The following is an 18,277-nucleotide window of genomic DNA, read 5'->3' as shown; positions in this document are numbered from 1 at the left end:
AAATATTACCGCCGTGTGAACGCTATTTAATTCGAATTAATTTAATGCGCATTATTTTACTTCGCATCAAATTTGATGCGAAGTAAAATTTAATGCGCATCCGTGTGAACGAGGCATTAATGCGAATTAAATTTACTTCGCATTAGCTCCGTGTGAACGCTAAGCGAAGCTAATTCGAATTAAATGTAGACGCATGCGTAATGGCCAATTTGGGTCACATGCATCATACCCATGGTCAGCTATATATATTAATGTTAGTTTTGTACGAAAAACTAAGCAAAATGATAATAATCACTAAAAACATGTACAAACAGCATGTCATTAGATAACGTCAGACGTAAATCTGTGCTCTGCATAGGCATACTGAGTAATACATGTGGAAGGAATTGTTTTTAAATACGACAACAATGTTTTAAAATAGTGATAATATGATTTTCTTTTTTACATTTTTTAAAACATATGCCGCTCATTGTTAATTTTTATACCATATGACGTCACAGTAGACTTATAATACGTATTAGTAATTAAAAATTACGTCATAACAGTAGTCAGCGGAATGGTGAAAAAGACGTTCCGAAATTTTAAAATTGGGCCCATGAAGAAACAATAGATTGTCTAGATTGAATGCTGGTTGTCGGAGGAAATAACAAGTAATTTCTTGGGAACATATAAATAAACACGACAAAAAACTCCTTATGTGTAGATCAGAATTATGTATGTAGGCCTAAATTGTAAACATGTAGTATACTACATGTAGGCCTATATAGCGTTTTGAACAAAGAATTCTGTATAGATCTACACAATATTCATTAAAATATCTATAAAAATAATTTTCAATAACATAGTCTATTCTTTAATTTATTTCGCGCACCCTTTAATAGAGATGCATACGAATTTAATGCGCATTAGTTTACTTCGCATTAAATATTACCGCCGTGTGAACGCTATTTAATTCGAATTAATTTAATGCGCATTATTTTACTTCGCATCAAATTTGATACGAAGTAAAATTTAATGCGCATCCGTGTGAACGAGACATTAGATATCATATATATCTAGGGTATTCTACATACATGTATTATTATTTTCCACTTGTATGTTTATGTATTAGAGTAAATAAGACGTTAATGATACCAAAGCTGAATCTGTGGTGAAAATATAAATAGCCCATTATTCTGGCATTTTAATCTCATCCACAGGCGCGCTTCCGGCGAAGAAATGCATTGATTTGATGCTATTCTTGCGCCGATTTACGTCCGAGTCTTCTTACAGGTTATGGAAAAGGACGATCGGGCGCGTGATCCGATTGATCGGTATGATGTTTTCCGCCATATTATGTATACAGTGACGTATAACAACATATTCAACGTCACCGATCAATAGGAACTACTGACAGCTCCCGCGAAATACAGTCCATCAAAACATATGTTTTTATAACACTCTCAATATTTCTAACTATTTCTCTTTGAGAATTATGGATTGTTGTTTTTATCTAAATTGATTTATGGTATTTTGTTTAACGTCTCTGTCGAGAATTTTTCACTCATATGGAGACGTCACCAAGACCGATGAAGGGCTTTATAAATTTAAGCCTTTGCTCGGCACTTACGGCCCTTGAGAGCGAGGGTTCTTTAATGTGTCATATCCACTATGACACGGGACATCCGTTTTTATACGTCCGTCGAAGACGGTATGACCGAAGCCATATTATGGTATGGCTTCGGTCATCCGTCTGTCCGTCCGGACCTTGTGGGCAGGATACAGACCGAACCGTAAGCTCCAGGATTTTACAACTTGGTACTTTTGATCCTCATGATGAGAGGAGATGCCTATTGTTTTTCAAGGTCAAAGGTCAAGGTCGTAGTATCACTTAGTATAAAAACCTAGTAGGAAATCCTTGTGGGCAGAATACAAACCCACCGTAAGTTCCAGAATATTACAACATGGTGTATGTGATCACCATGATAAGAGGAAGATACCTAAGGGTTTTCAAGGTCAGAAGTCAAAGGTCAAGGTTTAGTATTACTTGGTAGGAAAACCTTCTAGGCAGAATACAAAACCAACCGTAAGTTCCAGAATATTGCAACTTAGTACATTTGATCACCATGATCAAGGTCAGAAGTCAAAGGTCAAGGTCGTAGTATTATTTTAGTAGGAAAACCATTTAGGCAAGATACAAATACAACCGTAAGCTCAAGGATATTGCAACTTGGTACATTCGATCACCATGATGGGAGGAAGATGACTATTGTTTGTCAAGGTTATAGGTCAAAGGTCAAGGTCGCAGAATCATCTATTTGGAAAACCTTGTAGGCAGGGGAAAAAAACCAAACCGTAAGCTCCAGGATATTGACACTTGGTACATTTGATCACCATGATGTCAGGAAGATACCTATTATTTTTCAAGGTCAAGGTCACATAATCACTTAGTAGGAAAACCTTTTAGGCAATATACAAACCGAACTGTTGGTTCATTTTCTTCTATAACTTTTTAAATTGGAAACATTTTGAAACGTCCTCTGCCGCACACATCAAAGTGTTCGCTACAGGGAGTGTTTCTCACAGATGGGACCCTGATTTGCTGTTTATGGACACGTACCCAATCAGATACTGTATTCCCGGTTTGTCCTATGTAGTTTTCCTTCACAGGTCATGCAGTAAATTACGTGTTTTGTTTTACAGTTCATATTTAATCGAACTTCAAAGGTCATTCCGTTTTTAAATGTAACAGAATTTCCGGTTTGTAAAAATTCACAGGTTCCACAACGTAGGTCTTCACATTTGGAGACAGTAAATATTTTTTTATCAGATGTAAATTTAGCTTTGGTTAGAAGTTTTTTCTAATTTGATGGTTGTTTTCTGCAATAGACGATGTCCTTTTCCTGAATAATGTCCTTTAGATTTCTTGATTTTTGAATTACTGGGAAACAATTTTTCGTATTGAAGATGTTGTGATTTCTCGGATTATGCATGATGATAAAAGGGATGTTTGTGCGTAATTTTTTAGAATCTGATTTTCTGTTAACTTTCCGTAACTCTGTGATTTGTATTTGTTTTGCTTTTCTGATAGCTTCAATTATAAGATCACGGGGGTATTTTTGGCGATGGAGATAATTACAGAGTTCTTCTTATCCTTTAATTCTAAGTTCTTCGTTGTTAACTATAATGCAAATTCCAACTGAAGAATTGTTGAGTGTGGCGGAAAACAGCAAAACAATTAATTAACAATACTAGCTAAGTTAAATGTTATGTTCCGTTTCGTATGTGATAAATGACAAAAGTTGAAAAGAAGATATTGATGACTGTCGGTTTCCTTGTAAAATAGATCCGTGGAAATGTTATTATTTTGCTTGATGATAAGTATGTCCAAAAACGAAATTCCTTCTGGCTGGTTTCGATGTAAACTTGATGTTTCATAGAGTTGATCTAATAACAAATGAAATTCTTTCAATTCTCTGACTGATTTTCCCCAGAAAATGAAGCGGTCGTCTATATAGCGTTTCCATTGGTACTTAATATGATTAGAACAAGAGTACCGCAAACGGTACAATATACGCCCGTCGGACAGTGAAATTCAACCTGGAAGCATATTGTGCACTCTGAATTGATACAACACACATTCTGAATAGAAAGTTTAAAGTGGGTCATGGTACACCAATTCATCTGACATGTGAACTGATTATATATTTCTCTGACGGTGTGGTTGTGACAAAATATCGGTCAATATCTATCTATGATGATAAAAAGTCCAGAAAACCATTTGATCTACTTTTAGCCCTAAAGTAGGCCATGGTGCCCCAATCAAGTTGAAATGTTTGAAATGTGAACTGACTATGTATTTCTCTGAGAGGGAGGTTATGACTAAATTTTAGAACAATGCCTGTGACCATACCAACAAAAAAATCTGGAAAACTGTTTGACCTACTCCTACTGTAGGTCATAGTACGCCAATGCAGCTGAAATACTAACTGCACTTGTATTCCTCTGAGAGGAAGCCTTTGACTAAATACAAGGGCAATATCTGTATCCGTAATTTTAAAAAAAGCGCGGAAAACTGTTTGACCTATTTTTAGACCAAAAGTAGATCAAGGATGGACCAATCCAGCTGAAACTGATTTATCATAGATTCATGCGCGTGAAATCATTCAAATTATCCATTACATCGGGACGGAATGATTTCAAAGGATGCATCCAGAATTTTTTCAGCACATCAGTGTATCATTCTTGTTAACAATGTAGATTATTAATATTTTTCGTTTTTTCGTGGTGTGTATGCTATTTGTTAATGTAATATTTGTCTATTGATAAAGATGCGGGTTGCGTCGCAAATTTGAGGTTTAAATAACCAACAGTGTCATGGCCTCTTCAGTGATTTTATAAAAAAAAAAATTCTGACTTTTTATTTTAAAATCCAACACTTTAAGAAAGTAGGGTGTTGTTGGGTTTTCGTGTTTTATATATATATATATATATATATATATATATATATATATATATTTATATATATATATATATATATATATATATATATATTTAACTAATTAAAGATTGATCATAATTGGTCAGACCTTTTATTCCATTCGTAGTTTAGATATTTAATTCATAGATAATTGCACGTATTTAAATGGACTTTAATGCATATTTATAAATGAAGAATTTGACAGATAGAATTGTATCATAATCTTAAATCTTGGTATTATTTTGAACAAAAATCAACAGTGAGTTTAATTTACTTTATGAGTAAATGTTTTGATATAGAGAGAGATAAGTTATTGAGTTTTATCTGATTTCAGTCTTCTTGTGCGACCATCATTTAATACAGCAGTTAAATCATTAGTTACATGTACTAATTTAGTTACTAATTTGTTTAGGGGGATAGTGGACCTCGTGGTTTTCAGGGAGAACAGGGAATACCTGGGGAAAATGTAAGTATTGTGCTTTATGTAAGTGCAGAATGGATTGGCACTGTAAACGCCATCTGCTTTCAGACGTAATTGATACTCTAAATATAACGCGAGTTCATAATATTCTAAACGTCGCGTTATTTCAAAAATAATTAATGCTCTAAACATCGCATGAGCTTAAAAGTAGTTGAAACTCTGGGAAAAGACGAGATATTTTGTGAAATTTTGCGAGTTTCTGGTTTTTTTTAACTGTTTATTTTTTCACCCGTATTCTATAGATGTATGCCAAAGTTTTGTATTTTCTTTTACACATACGTTAGATGAAGGCCATTAATCACCTGCTGTTGAGTAATTTGGGTTAATTTTGATTGATTGCACAGGGAAGACCAGGGGATTCCGGAACAAAAGGAGAACTTGGAGAAGCTGGACCACAAGGGCCACCCGGAACCCAAGGAGCACCTGGGAGACCGGGCTTACAAGGCGTACCGGGCGATACTGGCTCTGTAGGAGCTCCCGGGGCTCCAGGAAAGCAGGGTGACAGGGTACTTTGAATTTATTAATGATACTGCATAATCTGCAAGGATGTCGCTATTGCATTTTTTTCATAACAAGGTTTATATATGGAGAAGGCTAAAAAAAGACGACTAAGTATGCCTGCTCTCACACCTTATTAAAGTAATGTTGTTAAAACAAGACGTTGATGATATCCATATGTTGACATTAGCATCGTGCTTAACCAGAAAAGGATAGTGGATATTCAAAACATATATCGGGAAAAAATTGTGAAATAGTTTGTTAAACCTTTAAAAGTTGTATGATTCGAATTTCGACAATTTTTTTCCACCTTGTAAAAATGCTGTTAAATCATCGCACGTACGTATTTATGAGGCTGTACAACATGTACATTATTTCACCTGTTTTAACCATATTTATTTGGTTTTAAATCGGTGTTTACAAACAACTGTCACTAGGCAATTTCAAGTAGCAGTCACGTGTCCAGTTCAGGCTTTCAGATCATCGGTGATCTTACCTGTGTAAAGCTGGGTATTTTGTTACAACAGTACCGTGCCATAAGTTTTTAAGAATGAAAATATCAAATACCTCTTGGTAATTTGTTGTTTTACGCTCTTTCAGCCTTAAAGTCAGACAGTTGCTTTTGATTTACATACCTCATAATGGGATTCCCTTATTTCCTAAATAATCTTCTCACAGTTTTCTTTTACATGCAAATGTTTTCAATTAAGGGAAAGTTCATCACTTAGAAAACTAATTAATCTGCTTAGAGTAATTATGTACAAATTTAATCCATGACCATCGGATCATACAGCTTTAATATTGCTAAATTGCATCCCCCATTATCCCTATTTCTTGTTGCATTCTGATCTGAGGTTGAATCTTCATACTTATGTTCAAATTTCATGAAGTAAGATAATAGAATTGAATCTTTATTTCCATGTACGTGTTCTCCACGTGTTTATAACTGATGTAACTGAAGAACAAGTATAATTGTTTAGGGTGACCGAGGTGAGGTAGGTGCCCCAGGAGCTATGGGAAGGCAAGGTGACAATGGTGCTGATGGACGAGATGGAGGAACAGGAGAGAGAGGAAACCCTGGTCTTCCGGTATGTATATCAGGAGACAAATCTTTCCGTGGAGGTTCCACACCAATCAAACCTAAAAAAAAAAATTGAAAATATTTTGGATCATTGATTCCAAGGTCTACTTTAGGTATTGAAGTTACTACTGGAATTTGTAACCGTCCGTTGTTGAATGTAAATGTTTGCCTATTTTCTGTAGATCGTGTAGGGAATAATTATATAACAATGTATGTTCGAACAATTTCCGCACGACCATCGTACGGATTTAGACCGACCTCCGTACTAAAATGGCACGATGTCCCTTTGTAATGTAAACGCTGTAGTCTTTTGTGAATCCCTAAAATCGCACAGAAAATGTTAGGCAAATTAAACGTGCCAAATGTAAACCGGTCTTTTAACTAGAAACTACGACAGGGTTACTAAGGATAAAAAAAGCAAACAAAACAACTATTGAATGTAAATGTAAAATCATAAACTACTTTAATAAAGTTTTAATCTAATAGTCCATATTGCTATCGAGATAAATATTACATCGAGGAACTAAAAAGCCGTGAATCGAAAATAATAGTTATAAATATAGCACGACTCGTACACTGTAGTCGATTACTCTACATCTTACTTAATGTGTATCCTTTAGGGAACACAAGGGCCACCAGGACCATCCGGACCTCAAGGCGAACGAGGTGTACCAGGTTATCCAGGGGCCCAAGGAGAAATGGGTCCATCGGGCGAACAAGGACCGATGGTAGGTACAAAATGAACAATGTGATATTTAACTTCCCTAGGATAATGATAAGATTTCGATAGGACAACAAATCCCCCATCCTCCTTCAGGATTTTTATCTTTAGAAGCTTATAGTTCTTATTGTATTTGCTGTAATAAGTTCTGCCTTAATAAGGGAGATGCTGCAAAAGCATCCCACCAGATGCACTTTATTCATTTTCTGCATCTCTGTTGTAAAGGGTAACAAAATGTCTATACTTTGTCGTGTCCGAAGTTAAATGTCGCAATATTTATGCAGATATATGCAGAAAGAAAGGCTGATAGTCGGTAAATGTGTGTCAGTACATATATTAAAGCGGGAGAATATGAGTCGTCCTCCCCTTTTGGGTTAAGTGACTTTCTTATCTGACCAGTGAACTTAAAGACGTCACCAGCTGTTAATCAAGTGTCAGAAACTTAAACCTATGCATGGCATTCAATGTCATAGCAGTGAGAATTCTTGACAACGCCTGTCACGACACGGGACCTACGTTGTTATATGAAGTGGGCTTTTCTGATCATATGTTGTCCTCCGTCCATCTGTCTTGTCTCTCCGAAACATTTACACATTTTTCCATTTCTCCAGAACCACAGTGTCATTTTCAACCAAACCTGCCATAAAGCAGTCATGGGTAAAGGGGATTCAAAATTGTTCAAATGATGGGTCTCACCCTTTCCAAAGGGGAGACAATTAAGAAGTAATCAAATATGGTGGCATCTTTTAAAACTCTTCTTTTCAAGAACCACTGCACCAGAAAGGACAATACTTATGTGAAAGCTTCTTTAATGTCTGGATATTCAAAATTGTTCAAATCATTGTCCCCAGGGTAGGGTGGGAACACAATAGGGGGCAAAGTTTTACCCTGGGATGTATATAAAAAATTCTCAAAAATCTTTTTCTCAAGAATAAAAGGAGCATCAGAATTAATATTAATATGCAAGAGTCCTCAGATAGTCTAGATTCATATGTTCAAATCATGGTATCGTAGGGTAGGATAAAACAAAATGGGGGTACATAGTTTTTTATAGTAATATAGAGGGGAAAACTTTGAAGATCTTTTTCTCAAGAGCAACAGTGTCATAACAAGTCATGTGATATGCAAGCATCAAAAGACAGTACAGATTCAAGTTTGTTCAAGAATGGGGCTACAAAAGGAAATAAAAGTTTTACATGATAATATACATGTATAAGGAATATCTTTTGATCAAGAATACTAGGACCATGATTAATCATGTTAACATGCAAGCATCCTCATGTATGTATATTAAAGTTTGTTCAAATCAAATCAAAATGGTAGGCCACACTAGGACAACAAAGTTTTTCATGGTAATTTTTTGGGTTAAAATCTTTAAAAAGTCGGCTCAAGACGAGCTGGACCATGATTATTCGTATCGATATACAAACATGATTATTCGTACCGATATACAAACATTCTAAAATCAAGACCCCTCTGGGGAAGGAGGGAATATCATTTGGCAACAATTTTTACATATATGAGGAATATTTTATAAACTTTTCTTCTCAAGACCAGCAGCACCATTCTTTGTCATTCCATGCATGTAATATGCAAGCAACCTCAAGTAATGGAAATTTAATTCTCTTCATTCAAATCATGGCCTTGACGGATGGAGCGGTAAAATGGGGGTCAAAGCTTTACATGCGAATATATACATATCATCTTTGAAATTTGTTTTATCAAGAACAAATGATTAAGGAATGACTTTAATTCTGGGGCATATTATACGAGTATAACCTGGTTTGGGCCAGATTACGCTTTATAATCCACGATGCAAATTATAACAAGACTACCGCAAAACGGTACAATATACGCCCGTTGGACAGCGAAATTTAACCTGGAAGCATAGTATGCGCTCTGAATGATACAACACACATTATGAATAGAAAAGTCTTTAAGTTGGTCATGATGCACCAATTCATCTGACATGTGAACTGATTAGTTATTTCACTGAGAGGGAGGTTGTGACAAATGTCAGTTCAATATCTATCTATTATGATAAAAAGTTCAGGAAACCATATGATAAATCTATCTACATTTAGCCTTAAAGTAGGTCATGGTGCACCAATTAAGATGTAATATTTGAAATGTGAACTGATTTGATAGATCTACTTTTAGCCCTGAAGTAGGTCTTGGTGCACCAATAAAGTTGAAATGTTAACTGATTATGTATTGCTCTGAGAGGGAGGTTGTGACAAAATTTCAGAGCAATACCGGAAAAAAAATATGGAAAACTGTTTGACCTACTTCCACCCCTAAAGTAGGTCATATGAAAACTGTTTGACATATTTTAAGCCCAAAAGTAGGTCATGGATGGACCAATCCAGCTGAAATGCAAACTTAATTTGTGGTCTTCCAAGGGGAAGCTTATGACTAAATGTTAAGGCAATGTCGATATCTATAATGAAAATAAGCCCGGAAAACAGATTGACCTATTTTTAGCCCCAAAGTAGGTCATAGTGCACATATCCAGCTGAATTGCATACTGAACTTGTATTTTTCCAAGAGGAAGCCTTTGACTAAATTTCAGAGCAATATCTGTACCCATAATGAAAAAAGCCTGAAAGACTGTTTAACCTAATTTTAGCCCAAAAGTAGATCAAGGATTGGACAATTCAGCTGAAATGCAAATTGAACTTGTACTCCACCAAGAGGAAATCTGTGACAAAATTTTAGAGCAATTACTGTTCCTATAATGAAAAAAAAGCTTGGAAAACTGTTTGACCTACTTGTAGTCCTAATGTACGTCACGAACGGATGGGTCAATCCAACTGAAATGCAAACTGAATTTGCATTCCTCTAAGAGGAAGCTAACATGTATGTGTAAATTTCAGGGCAATAACTGTATCTATAATGAAACATGTCCGGAAAACTGTTTGACCTACTTATAGCCCTAAAATAAGTCAAGGATGGACCAATCCAGCTGAAATGCAAACTCACTTTTACACTTCTTGAGACAGAAACAGTGACCAAATTTCAAAGTCGCACATGCATCTGTTACGGAAAAACTTCCGAAAAACATGACATCGGACGAACTGACAGCCAGCCAGACAGACAGACACCTGGACAGCACCATAACATCATTTGACGGGTGTGTAAAAAGTATAAACTAGGTTATACTCGTATGGTATGCTTCAGAATTAAAGTCATTCCTAAAATAATTTAATGCAAAAGACAAAGGTACTAACCTTCGTTTATCAAAATGCACATAAATTCTGAAAAATACAAGTCAATGATTCACTTAGCAACCACGATGAAACGTCTGTAGCCACCTTACACTGAAGGGTCAAAAGTATTTATGCACTGCTAATTTATACTATGTAATTCATTGAATAATACAATTTTTAAAGCACTGATAAAACTAATTCTACTATAGCCATCACCATAAAAATTTCACAAATCGTGCACATTCGTCTAGAATTAAATCTGCTATTGTTTTTTTAATATGTGTTACAAATTTTAACACTCATTGGGATAATCATGTTGTAAGAACTTTATTTGAATTTAATCTTACATATTTCATATCAATTAGCATTTTAAAAAGTCTACCCCGTAATTCTTAATTCGACTCACAATAAATATAGAAAATAACATTAAAAGTGACATTTTGTCATGAATCTTCAGTGAATTCTGCATATATTCTGATAATTTCATGATATAGCATATATGTTATCAAGTTTTGGTGAAGTTTTTAAGATATGAAAGTTGTAATGAATATATTGTGAAAATTAGCAGTGCCGAAATACTTTTGACCCTTGAGTGTAGTTCTACGGGGCCTATTTATCAAAATATTGTTTATGATCCACAGTTATCTGAGAAACTCCAAATATCTTACTTTGACAGGGCTTGTTTTTTTGCATTTTTCTACCAGATGAACTTCTATACAAACTGACTTTTACACACCTTGTTTTAGACAACATGAAAATTTGAGTGAGGTTTCGACATTTTTTTAAACAAATAACTCGAAACAAAGGCTTGGATAAGATTATGCAAGAACATATAATATCACAAAATTTGTGTTAAATAATTGCAAAATAGAGACGACTAGAAATGAAGTCTCTTCTCAGCCAATCACACAATTATTGTATACACTGCACATAACTCACAATATTTACATAAATATGGAAAAAGCTTGATGCATAAAAAGGTCCTAAAACATGAACTTTCTTCCAAAATTTACAATCTTCTAATGCAAGCACATTCTAACAAGGAATATAAAATATAATATAAAATATTGTAAACGTAGTTATTGAAGGTGAAGTTTGAAGTTTGTCATGACAAAATATATGTGTAGGTTATGCACGTAATGCGTATTTCGCTGCCCTTTACAGATCGACTTTGAAGTCGCTCAACTCCGACAGATTGAGAAAATGCGGGGAAGTGCATTCTTTAGGTCTAGACCTACCCACAGGGGCTTCTTATCCTTTTGTTCTCAACCGGTATCCTATTTTCGTGTCATCTCTGGTTAGATATTTATATAGACGTCGCGCAAGCTACTGGTGTTACTTTCATACGTGCATTAGAAAATGTTTCCGCTATGTTTACACAGTTGTATATTTTGTGGATTATTAAAGTCTTATACATCAATGGCAAGGAAAATATATAAATAATGATAATAGCTTATATAAAATATAATTTACACGCATTTCATTAGCAATAAATACACGCAGATGTCGTCATTTTTCGTTGTCCCGCGTTACATGAAATACGCATACACTTTATCCACAGATTAATAAAATGATTGATTTTGTCCCAAATAACGTAAGAATTGGTGTATGATTGTGACGTCCTTATCTAAAAACCATAAACCAATTACTTTAAACATTTAGTTCATAGAATTGATATAGCGACCTTAAAAATGGCAAAGACAGTGCCTGTCAGTGGTGTCCTGTGTTTGTAGATAGACTGCAAATGCAAATCATCATGACCAGTAGCACGCCTAATACAGGGGGAAGTTGACTATCCTTGTTACATTTATAATGTACATGTATCGTAGAGCACAATGTCTACCAGTATTATAAAATTCTGAGTATATCCATGAAGTAGATTGATTTTATCGGTGTCCAGTGAAATGTCCTTATTCTACAAATACCGCGCTTTTTAAACAATTCTACCATTTTATGTCTTATTTCTAAGCATTATTCCAACGCGAATATTTTAATGAATATAACTTACAGAAAGTACATAAAATTTACTATATAGAATATACAACATTTCATTTTATCCCGCGTCCATTTAGGAAAACGAAAAGATACTTAATGTCCAAATAAATGTCCCATGTGATTTTGTCGCGCAATGACGCGACGTCAATGTACACAACCTACGTCTAGCTAAAACGTAAAATGTTGCTTTTATTATTTTTAAATGATCTAAATTAAAATGATTTTTAAAAATAGTATACAAGGTATTTAAGCTATAGCATGTGTATCTCATAGATATATTTTGCTCTAGATCTGGTACATATACTTTAATTGACTTTATCAAATGACAATTGTACAGACTACATTTTGTTGCTTGTACTACTGTATGTCATCGTCGCAAACCACGGGTTATTGTTTCATTCTATTTCACAAACGTTTGTGAAATAGAATGAAACAATAACCCGTGGTTTGCGACGATGTACTGTATGTATGCATATAAAAATTCAGCATTGAACAGATACACTTACGGTGTGTAAAACGTTGCAATATTATACAAATCTTGATTTATATACGAAACTCTTTAATCATATTCGATAATCTTGTTATTCATATATGAGAAAATTTTAATTATATTCGATAATCTTAATATTTATATGCGAAAATTTTGATTTATATTCGATAATCTTGTTATTTATTTACATTTGGTAACCTTGTTATTTATATTCGATAATTATATAAATCTCGATTTATATTCCATAATATTTGATTCGTATTTGATAATGTTGATGTACACATGCTAGATGTACGCATGGATTTAGTCATTATTGATTGTAGGTGAAATGCATAATTTCAAAAATTGATAAAAGAATGCTGAATAAACCCAGTAGCTATGTCGAAACTTGGGTGGCTGCCCTGTAAACCCCCATAGGCAGCTTAGCTAGCTGGATTAACAAGAGTGATACAAATTTGAATATTTATTAATCGTAATCAGAAACAGGGTGCAAATTTACATATATGGCGGAAAGGGTCGCGTGCAATTTTTTGTGGGGAACTGGGGAGGCGGTCAGTTTGACTACCAACGTAGGGGCAACACAGGGGGCCCTATGTGGACATAGGTGCCTGGACCTGAACGGGTGGTCACGTTCTAAGGGGGAAGAGATCTCTGCGCATCTCATCTGTCTCCTGCGTGCTACCTGGTTTAAAGAGCAAGTACAGAGCAAACTGTGGACCCTCCTACAGTTTCCAACATGCACCAGCCTGTAGCATTCCCTAGGAGGTGGATGTGAGCACAGGCACCAGAACGGTGGATATATATAGCGTGTTAGATCTTATGTACCCCCCCCCCTCTTCCAATGAATGAAAGATATATACATAAGTCACATATTAAATGAATTGAATGTCAAAATCTTGTTAGAGTATCAGTGACGTGTTGAACAACCTCACTGTTGTATTTAGGACCCAGGTGATCTCTGGCGGGTGTGAGCGATTGCCCCTGGAATATTTCGCCCACATGCGTTGGTACTCCAGAAGAGTAGAGGAAGCCCCCCCCTCTCTCTCTCTCTCTCTCTCTCTCTCTCTCTCTCTCTCTCTCTCTCTCTCGTAGAGTAAAATAAAAAAAAAATCGCATATGAATATCAAGATTTCTCACATATAAATCAAAATTTCCGTCCGCGTATAGATATCAAGATTATCGAATACAAATCAAGATTTCCGCATATGAATAACAATATCATTAGATCAAAAGTTCAACATCTGACAAAAAAATCTAAAGTCACACGGTTTTCACGAGACCACCCCTTCAAAACTAAATATAATATATATTGAAACTAACCGATTCGCAAGTAAAACATACGAGTATAAATAACACTCTGTATACCTTTTCTACTGTTTATTCACAAATGAAAGTGAACATTAAAACGTTAAAATGTAATATTATTTGGAAGTTTTTAACTCTCACTTCAACTCACCGTGGTTATTATTATTCATTTATAAAGCGCAAAACTACATATACTTTCTATGCGCTGGTTGTTGTTTTTTTTCTTTCCACTATCTTCAGAGCGTGATCGATGTAGATCGATGACAGAAACGTACGGGAGTTTTTAACCCCCCCTCCCCCTTCTGTGTTTGGTATTAATAAAAAGTATTAAAGAGAGCAATGATTATTAAACATAGAGACTTGAGCAAGTCTATATATATCCTAGAAAAAACCAAAACTGATTTTTTTTACTGTGTTCAAATTTCTCAGAGGTCATATTCATAAGAATTGCAAGCCTTATTTCATGGGATGGTTACCTGTAAAATGCGAAACGAAATCGAAAGGAAACGAAATCTACCGAAGCAAAACGAAACCTACCGAAACGGGTACCCTTATTTCATACGACATGCCTGCTGTTGTAGGCACGGTGAAATAAATACAGTACGTATACTTTGGAGTATTTCTAAGAATTCATAATTTTTATGAATGTACACTATACACGTACAAAGATTTATTTTCAATTTTTAAACATTAAATTATGCATGTGCTTTAGTTATGATATTACAGCTTGGAGATAATGAATTTGTTTAAAATGTGACGTTGCTTTCGTGATTATATTTTGCCACAATTTATGACGTTATAAGTGTAACGTAAAGTGACACCAGTACCGTGCGCTTAGTGATATAGATTGAGAATGAAATGTATAAGAAGCCTCTGTGACCTACCCAAAATAAGTTATCAAATATCAGAAAATACAATAATTTACGGCTTTTAACTCTATGAAAATTTCTACTACACTGTACATGAAAACTTACTTATATTCAACAATTTTGAAGATAAGCGATGTATAAGCAACTGACAAATCGTGTTTTCACATGTCAATGTGACTGACGTCATCTGATATGTGACGTATGATTGGTTTTTTCAAGAAATGTTCAAGCAATACTCCCCCCTCCTCCAATCCCAAGTGAAAAATGTATTTCAAAATGAATAGAGCAATGTTTACTTGGTGAATCGTTAATTTGACTACAATATCTTTGTTTTAATCTATTTGTCAATCATCATACAGATGAAGATGTTTTACAACAGTGATTTGCGTACATTGACAACGAGAAAACAAGCTGTGTATTAAACCGAAGTATCATATTGCACACGTTGACTTTCTATTCCATAGAAGGCACAAAATAGTGATGCGATGTACATCTAGAGAGAGAGAAAAATACTAGTTCCGCCAATTGGTTGTCAAGAGTGGGAGGGGGGGATGGCACATACCAAACCAGGTTATACAAAAATAACCTGCGGGTTGCTCAATTTGAATGAATCCGTGGCCGAGTGGTTAGAGCATCGCGCTCAAAATCACACGGACTCTCACCTCTGATCGGTGCGAGTTTGAATCCCGCTCGCGCCGGTAAGTGAGAAAGTTTCCCAGTTTACTTTCGGAAGGTCGGTGGTCTCTTCCCATGTACATTGTATCTGGGTTCTCTCTTCCACCAACAAAAACTGGGCGCCACCAGATAACTGAAAAAGTGTTGAGTGTGGCATAAAACAGCAAAACAATCAAACAAACCAATCATAAGCTAGAATACAATAAAAATTAAATTATTTACGTTGATCATCGAATTTCCCATTCGAATTATACATCTAAAATCTCAATTCATTTGGGGTTTTTTATGACTTGGAAATTCGCTTCCTTTTTGTCATTTGTGGAACATGTGAGAATATCAAGTATTAAGGAATAATGGATATATGCATATACTTGAGTATTCACTTGTCCAGTTATTGCATTATATTATTATCATATATTAGGGAGCACCAGGTGAACCAGGCAAAAATGGCTTAGATGGATTAACAGGACCTCCGGGTGTTCCAGGACCAGTGGGTCACCCAGGGTACCAAGGACCACCGGGCGAAAATGTACGTATCTGATGTTATTCTCGATGCGAGACTCGATTGCCACACCCTTCCATACAAACGAATAAAGTACTCTAAATACAATATGTTTTACAGTACAGTGGGTACACGTTTTTTGAAATGTTACCTTTGTCGTATTCAAGCCATGGGGTTTAATGACGTTATTTTATGCATTTGAATTTTCTTCTTTTTTCATTTCGGAGTAGCTCCAGTTGGGGTGGCGGTCTATAACTGGTCTACAAGTGTCTTGTGCTTAGGGGTGAAATGTTCTCCAACAGGCTCGGTGATTGCTTTTTGCAATTTATGTCATACGTATTAGTTTTGTTTGCTCCTCTTTAACTCCAGCAAATCACTAATTTTGATCTTTCTGCAGGATCAAAAAAAGTACATATAAATACTTTTGGAGCTGTCTGTCAATATTCATTCCTCACTTTTGCATACCTTGATTTTCGATATGTTCGTTCCGATACAACTCTATTTACTTGTTAATTGAACAAAATACAAAATTTCTTAAAACTTGCTCAAAACTAGCATTTTTATCTAATAAAATATGTTGAGCACGGCACGTGTAGAAGAATTGAACAAAACTACAAATGATTTTGGTGATCGACTAGCTGATGTAAGATATTGCACTCAATGTTTTCCATAATTAACTCTCCAATGTAGTAAAAAAAATACATAGAATAATCTACAACCTATTTTATCCTTCATAATTGCAACATAATAATGTCCAAGCCCTTTTTTGTACGTATATTTGATATTTTTCTATTTCACTGAATGAATCATGACGGAAACGTGCTCTTTTTTGCCAGATAAAAGTGGTTTTTATTTCTTTCTCACATATACATGCTTTCCTCTCATTTCTATCTGTACTTTGTTTTTAAAACTACGTATCAGTATGCATATATATCTAAAATTCTGGCATCCTTATAATCCTATTGGTTGCGACACATTTATTTATTTTTGAAAATAACTCTGCAACTTACGTAAATGTCGGGTAATACGGTGATGCAATATCATGTCGTGATGGTATTTTTATTGCAAATGTAGACGTACAACCAAATCACTTTTTGTAATCATATTTGATGTTAAAATTTTTTTGAGTTACATAAAATATTTTGACTTGGTGTCTTACGTATGGTCTACGATGCTCCCACGGAGCCCATGGCATAGCGGCATCCATGTGATGACAGATGGTGACAGTAAGATTTTTTTACGGAATCACGGACTCCGTGGTCTCTTCGATATTGTTTAAAGTTGTGCATTTTATTTATTGCAATTTGTCATCGTCTATCGTTGTGCGTTAACAATTGAACATTTTTTACTTCTTGAAAACTACCTTTCTTTTCAAATTTGGTTTTAAGCATCTTTGGGACGAGGGAGACACAAATTGTAAATTTCAGGACACCTGCACCTGGGGCCTTAAGGGCATAGCAAAATTTGACTAATTAAAAAACATCTTCTCCACAACCGCACACCTGAAAGAAAAACTAAAAGATCAGGATTTCATGATCCTCGGTTTAAAGGTTATGACTTCAGGGCGGGGCCAAACTTGGTATACAGTGTTTATGTGTAATGTTAATGCTATTCGTATTAAATTGGAGCTAAATGGGTATTTAGAATAAGCAGGTAGTTCTTTACCAAAATTGTAATCTTTTTAATCCCAGGGGTGGGCCTTTAAGTATCAGGGTGGATCCAAAATTGTGTTAACAAAAACTGATATCCATTGAGTGACCAATCTTCAAACATCTTCTTAACTACAATTGCACATCTGTAGGAAAAACTAAGTGCATATTGATAGGAAGGTGCCTTCCAAACTGGATATTTCATGATCCCTGGGGTAGAGCTTCGCACCCAAGGCATATCAAATGTATCTGTGTAAAGCATTTAAATGATATCTTCTTCAATGTCATTGATGCTAAATTGCAACTAAATAGATATGGAGGAGGTAATCCTTCATCGAAATTG

General features: G+C 35.1%; 1 protein-coding gene across 1 annotated transcript in view; it reads left to right on the top strand.

Moving 5' to 3' along the window:
* LOC125646539 (collagen alpha-1(I) chain-like) overlaps nucleotides 1–18,277 on the top strand; it is a 168,684-nt gene that overhangs the window by 88,716 nt on the left and 61,691 nt on the right. Inside the window, exons 28-32 of the mRNA XM_048872887.2 lie at nucleotides 4,872–4,925; nucleotides 5,285–5,446; nucleotides 6,419–6,526; nucleotides 7,140–7,247; nucleotides 16,205–16,312. Coding sequence (XP_048728844.1) covers nucleotides 4,872–4,925; nucleotides 5,285–5,446; nucleotides 6,419–6,526; nucleotides 7,140–7,247; nucleotides 16,205–16,312 — 540 coding nt within the window. The remainder of the gene's footprint in view (nucleotides 1–4,871; nucleotides 4,926–5,284; nucleotides 5,447–6,418; nucleotides 6,527–7,139; nucleotides 7,248–16,204; nucleotides 16,313–18,277) is intronic.

Source organism: Ostrea edulis, chromosome 6, assembly GCF_947568905.1.
Source record: "Ostrea edulis chromosome 6, xbOstEdul1.1, whole genome shotgun sequence".
In the NCBI taxonomy this organism is placed as follows: domain Eukaryota; kingdom Metazoa; phylum Mollusca; class Bivalvia; order Ostreida; family Ostreidae; genus Ostrea; species Ostrea edulis.
The sequence above is the reverse complement of the archived record's forward strand: the minus strand, read 5'-3'. Positions and strand labels throughout refer to the sequence as shown.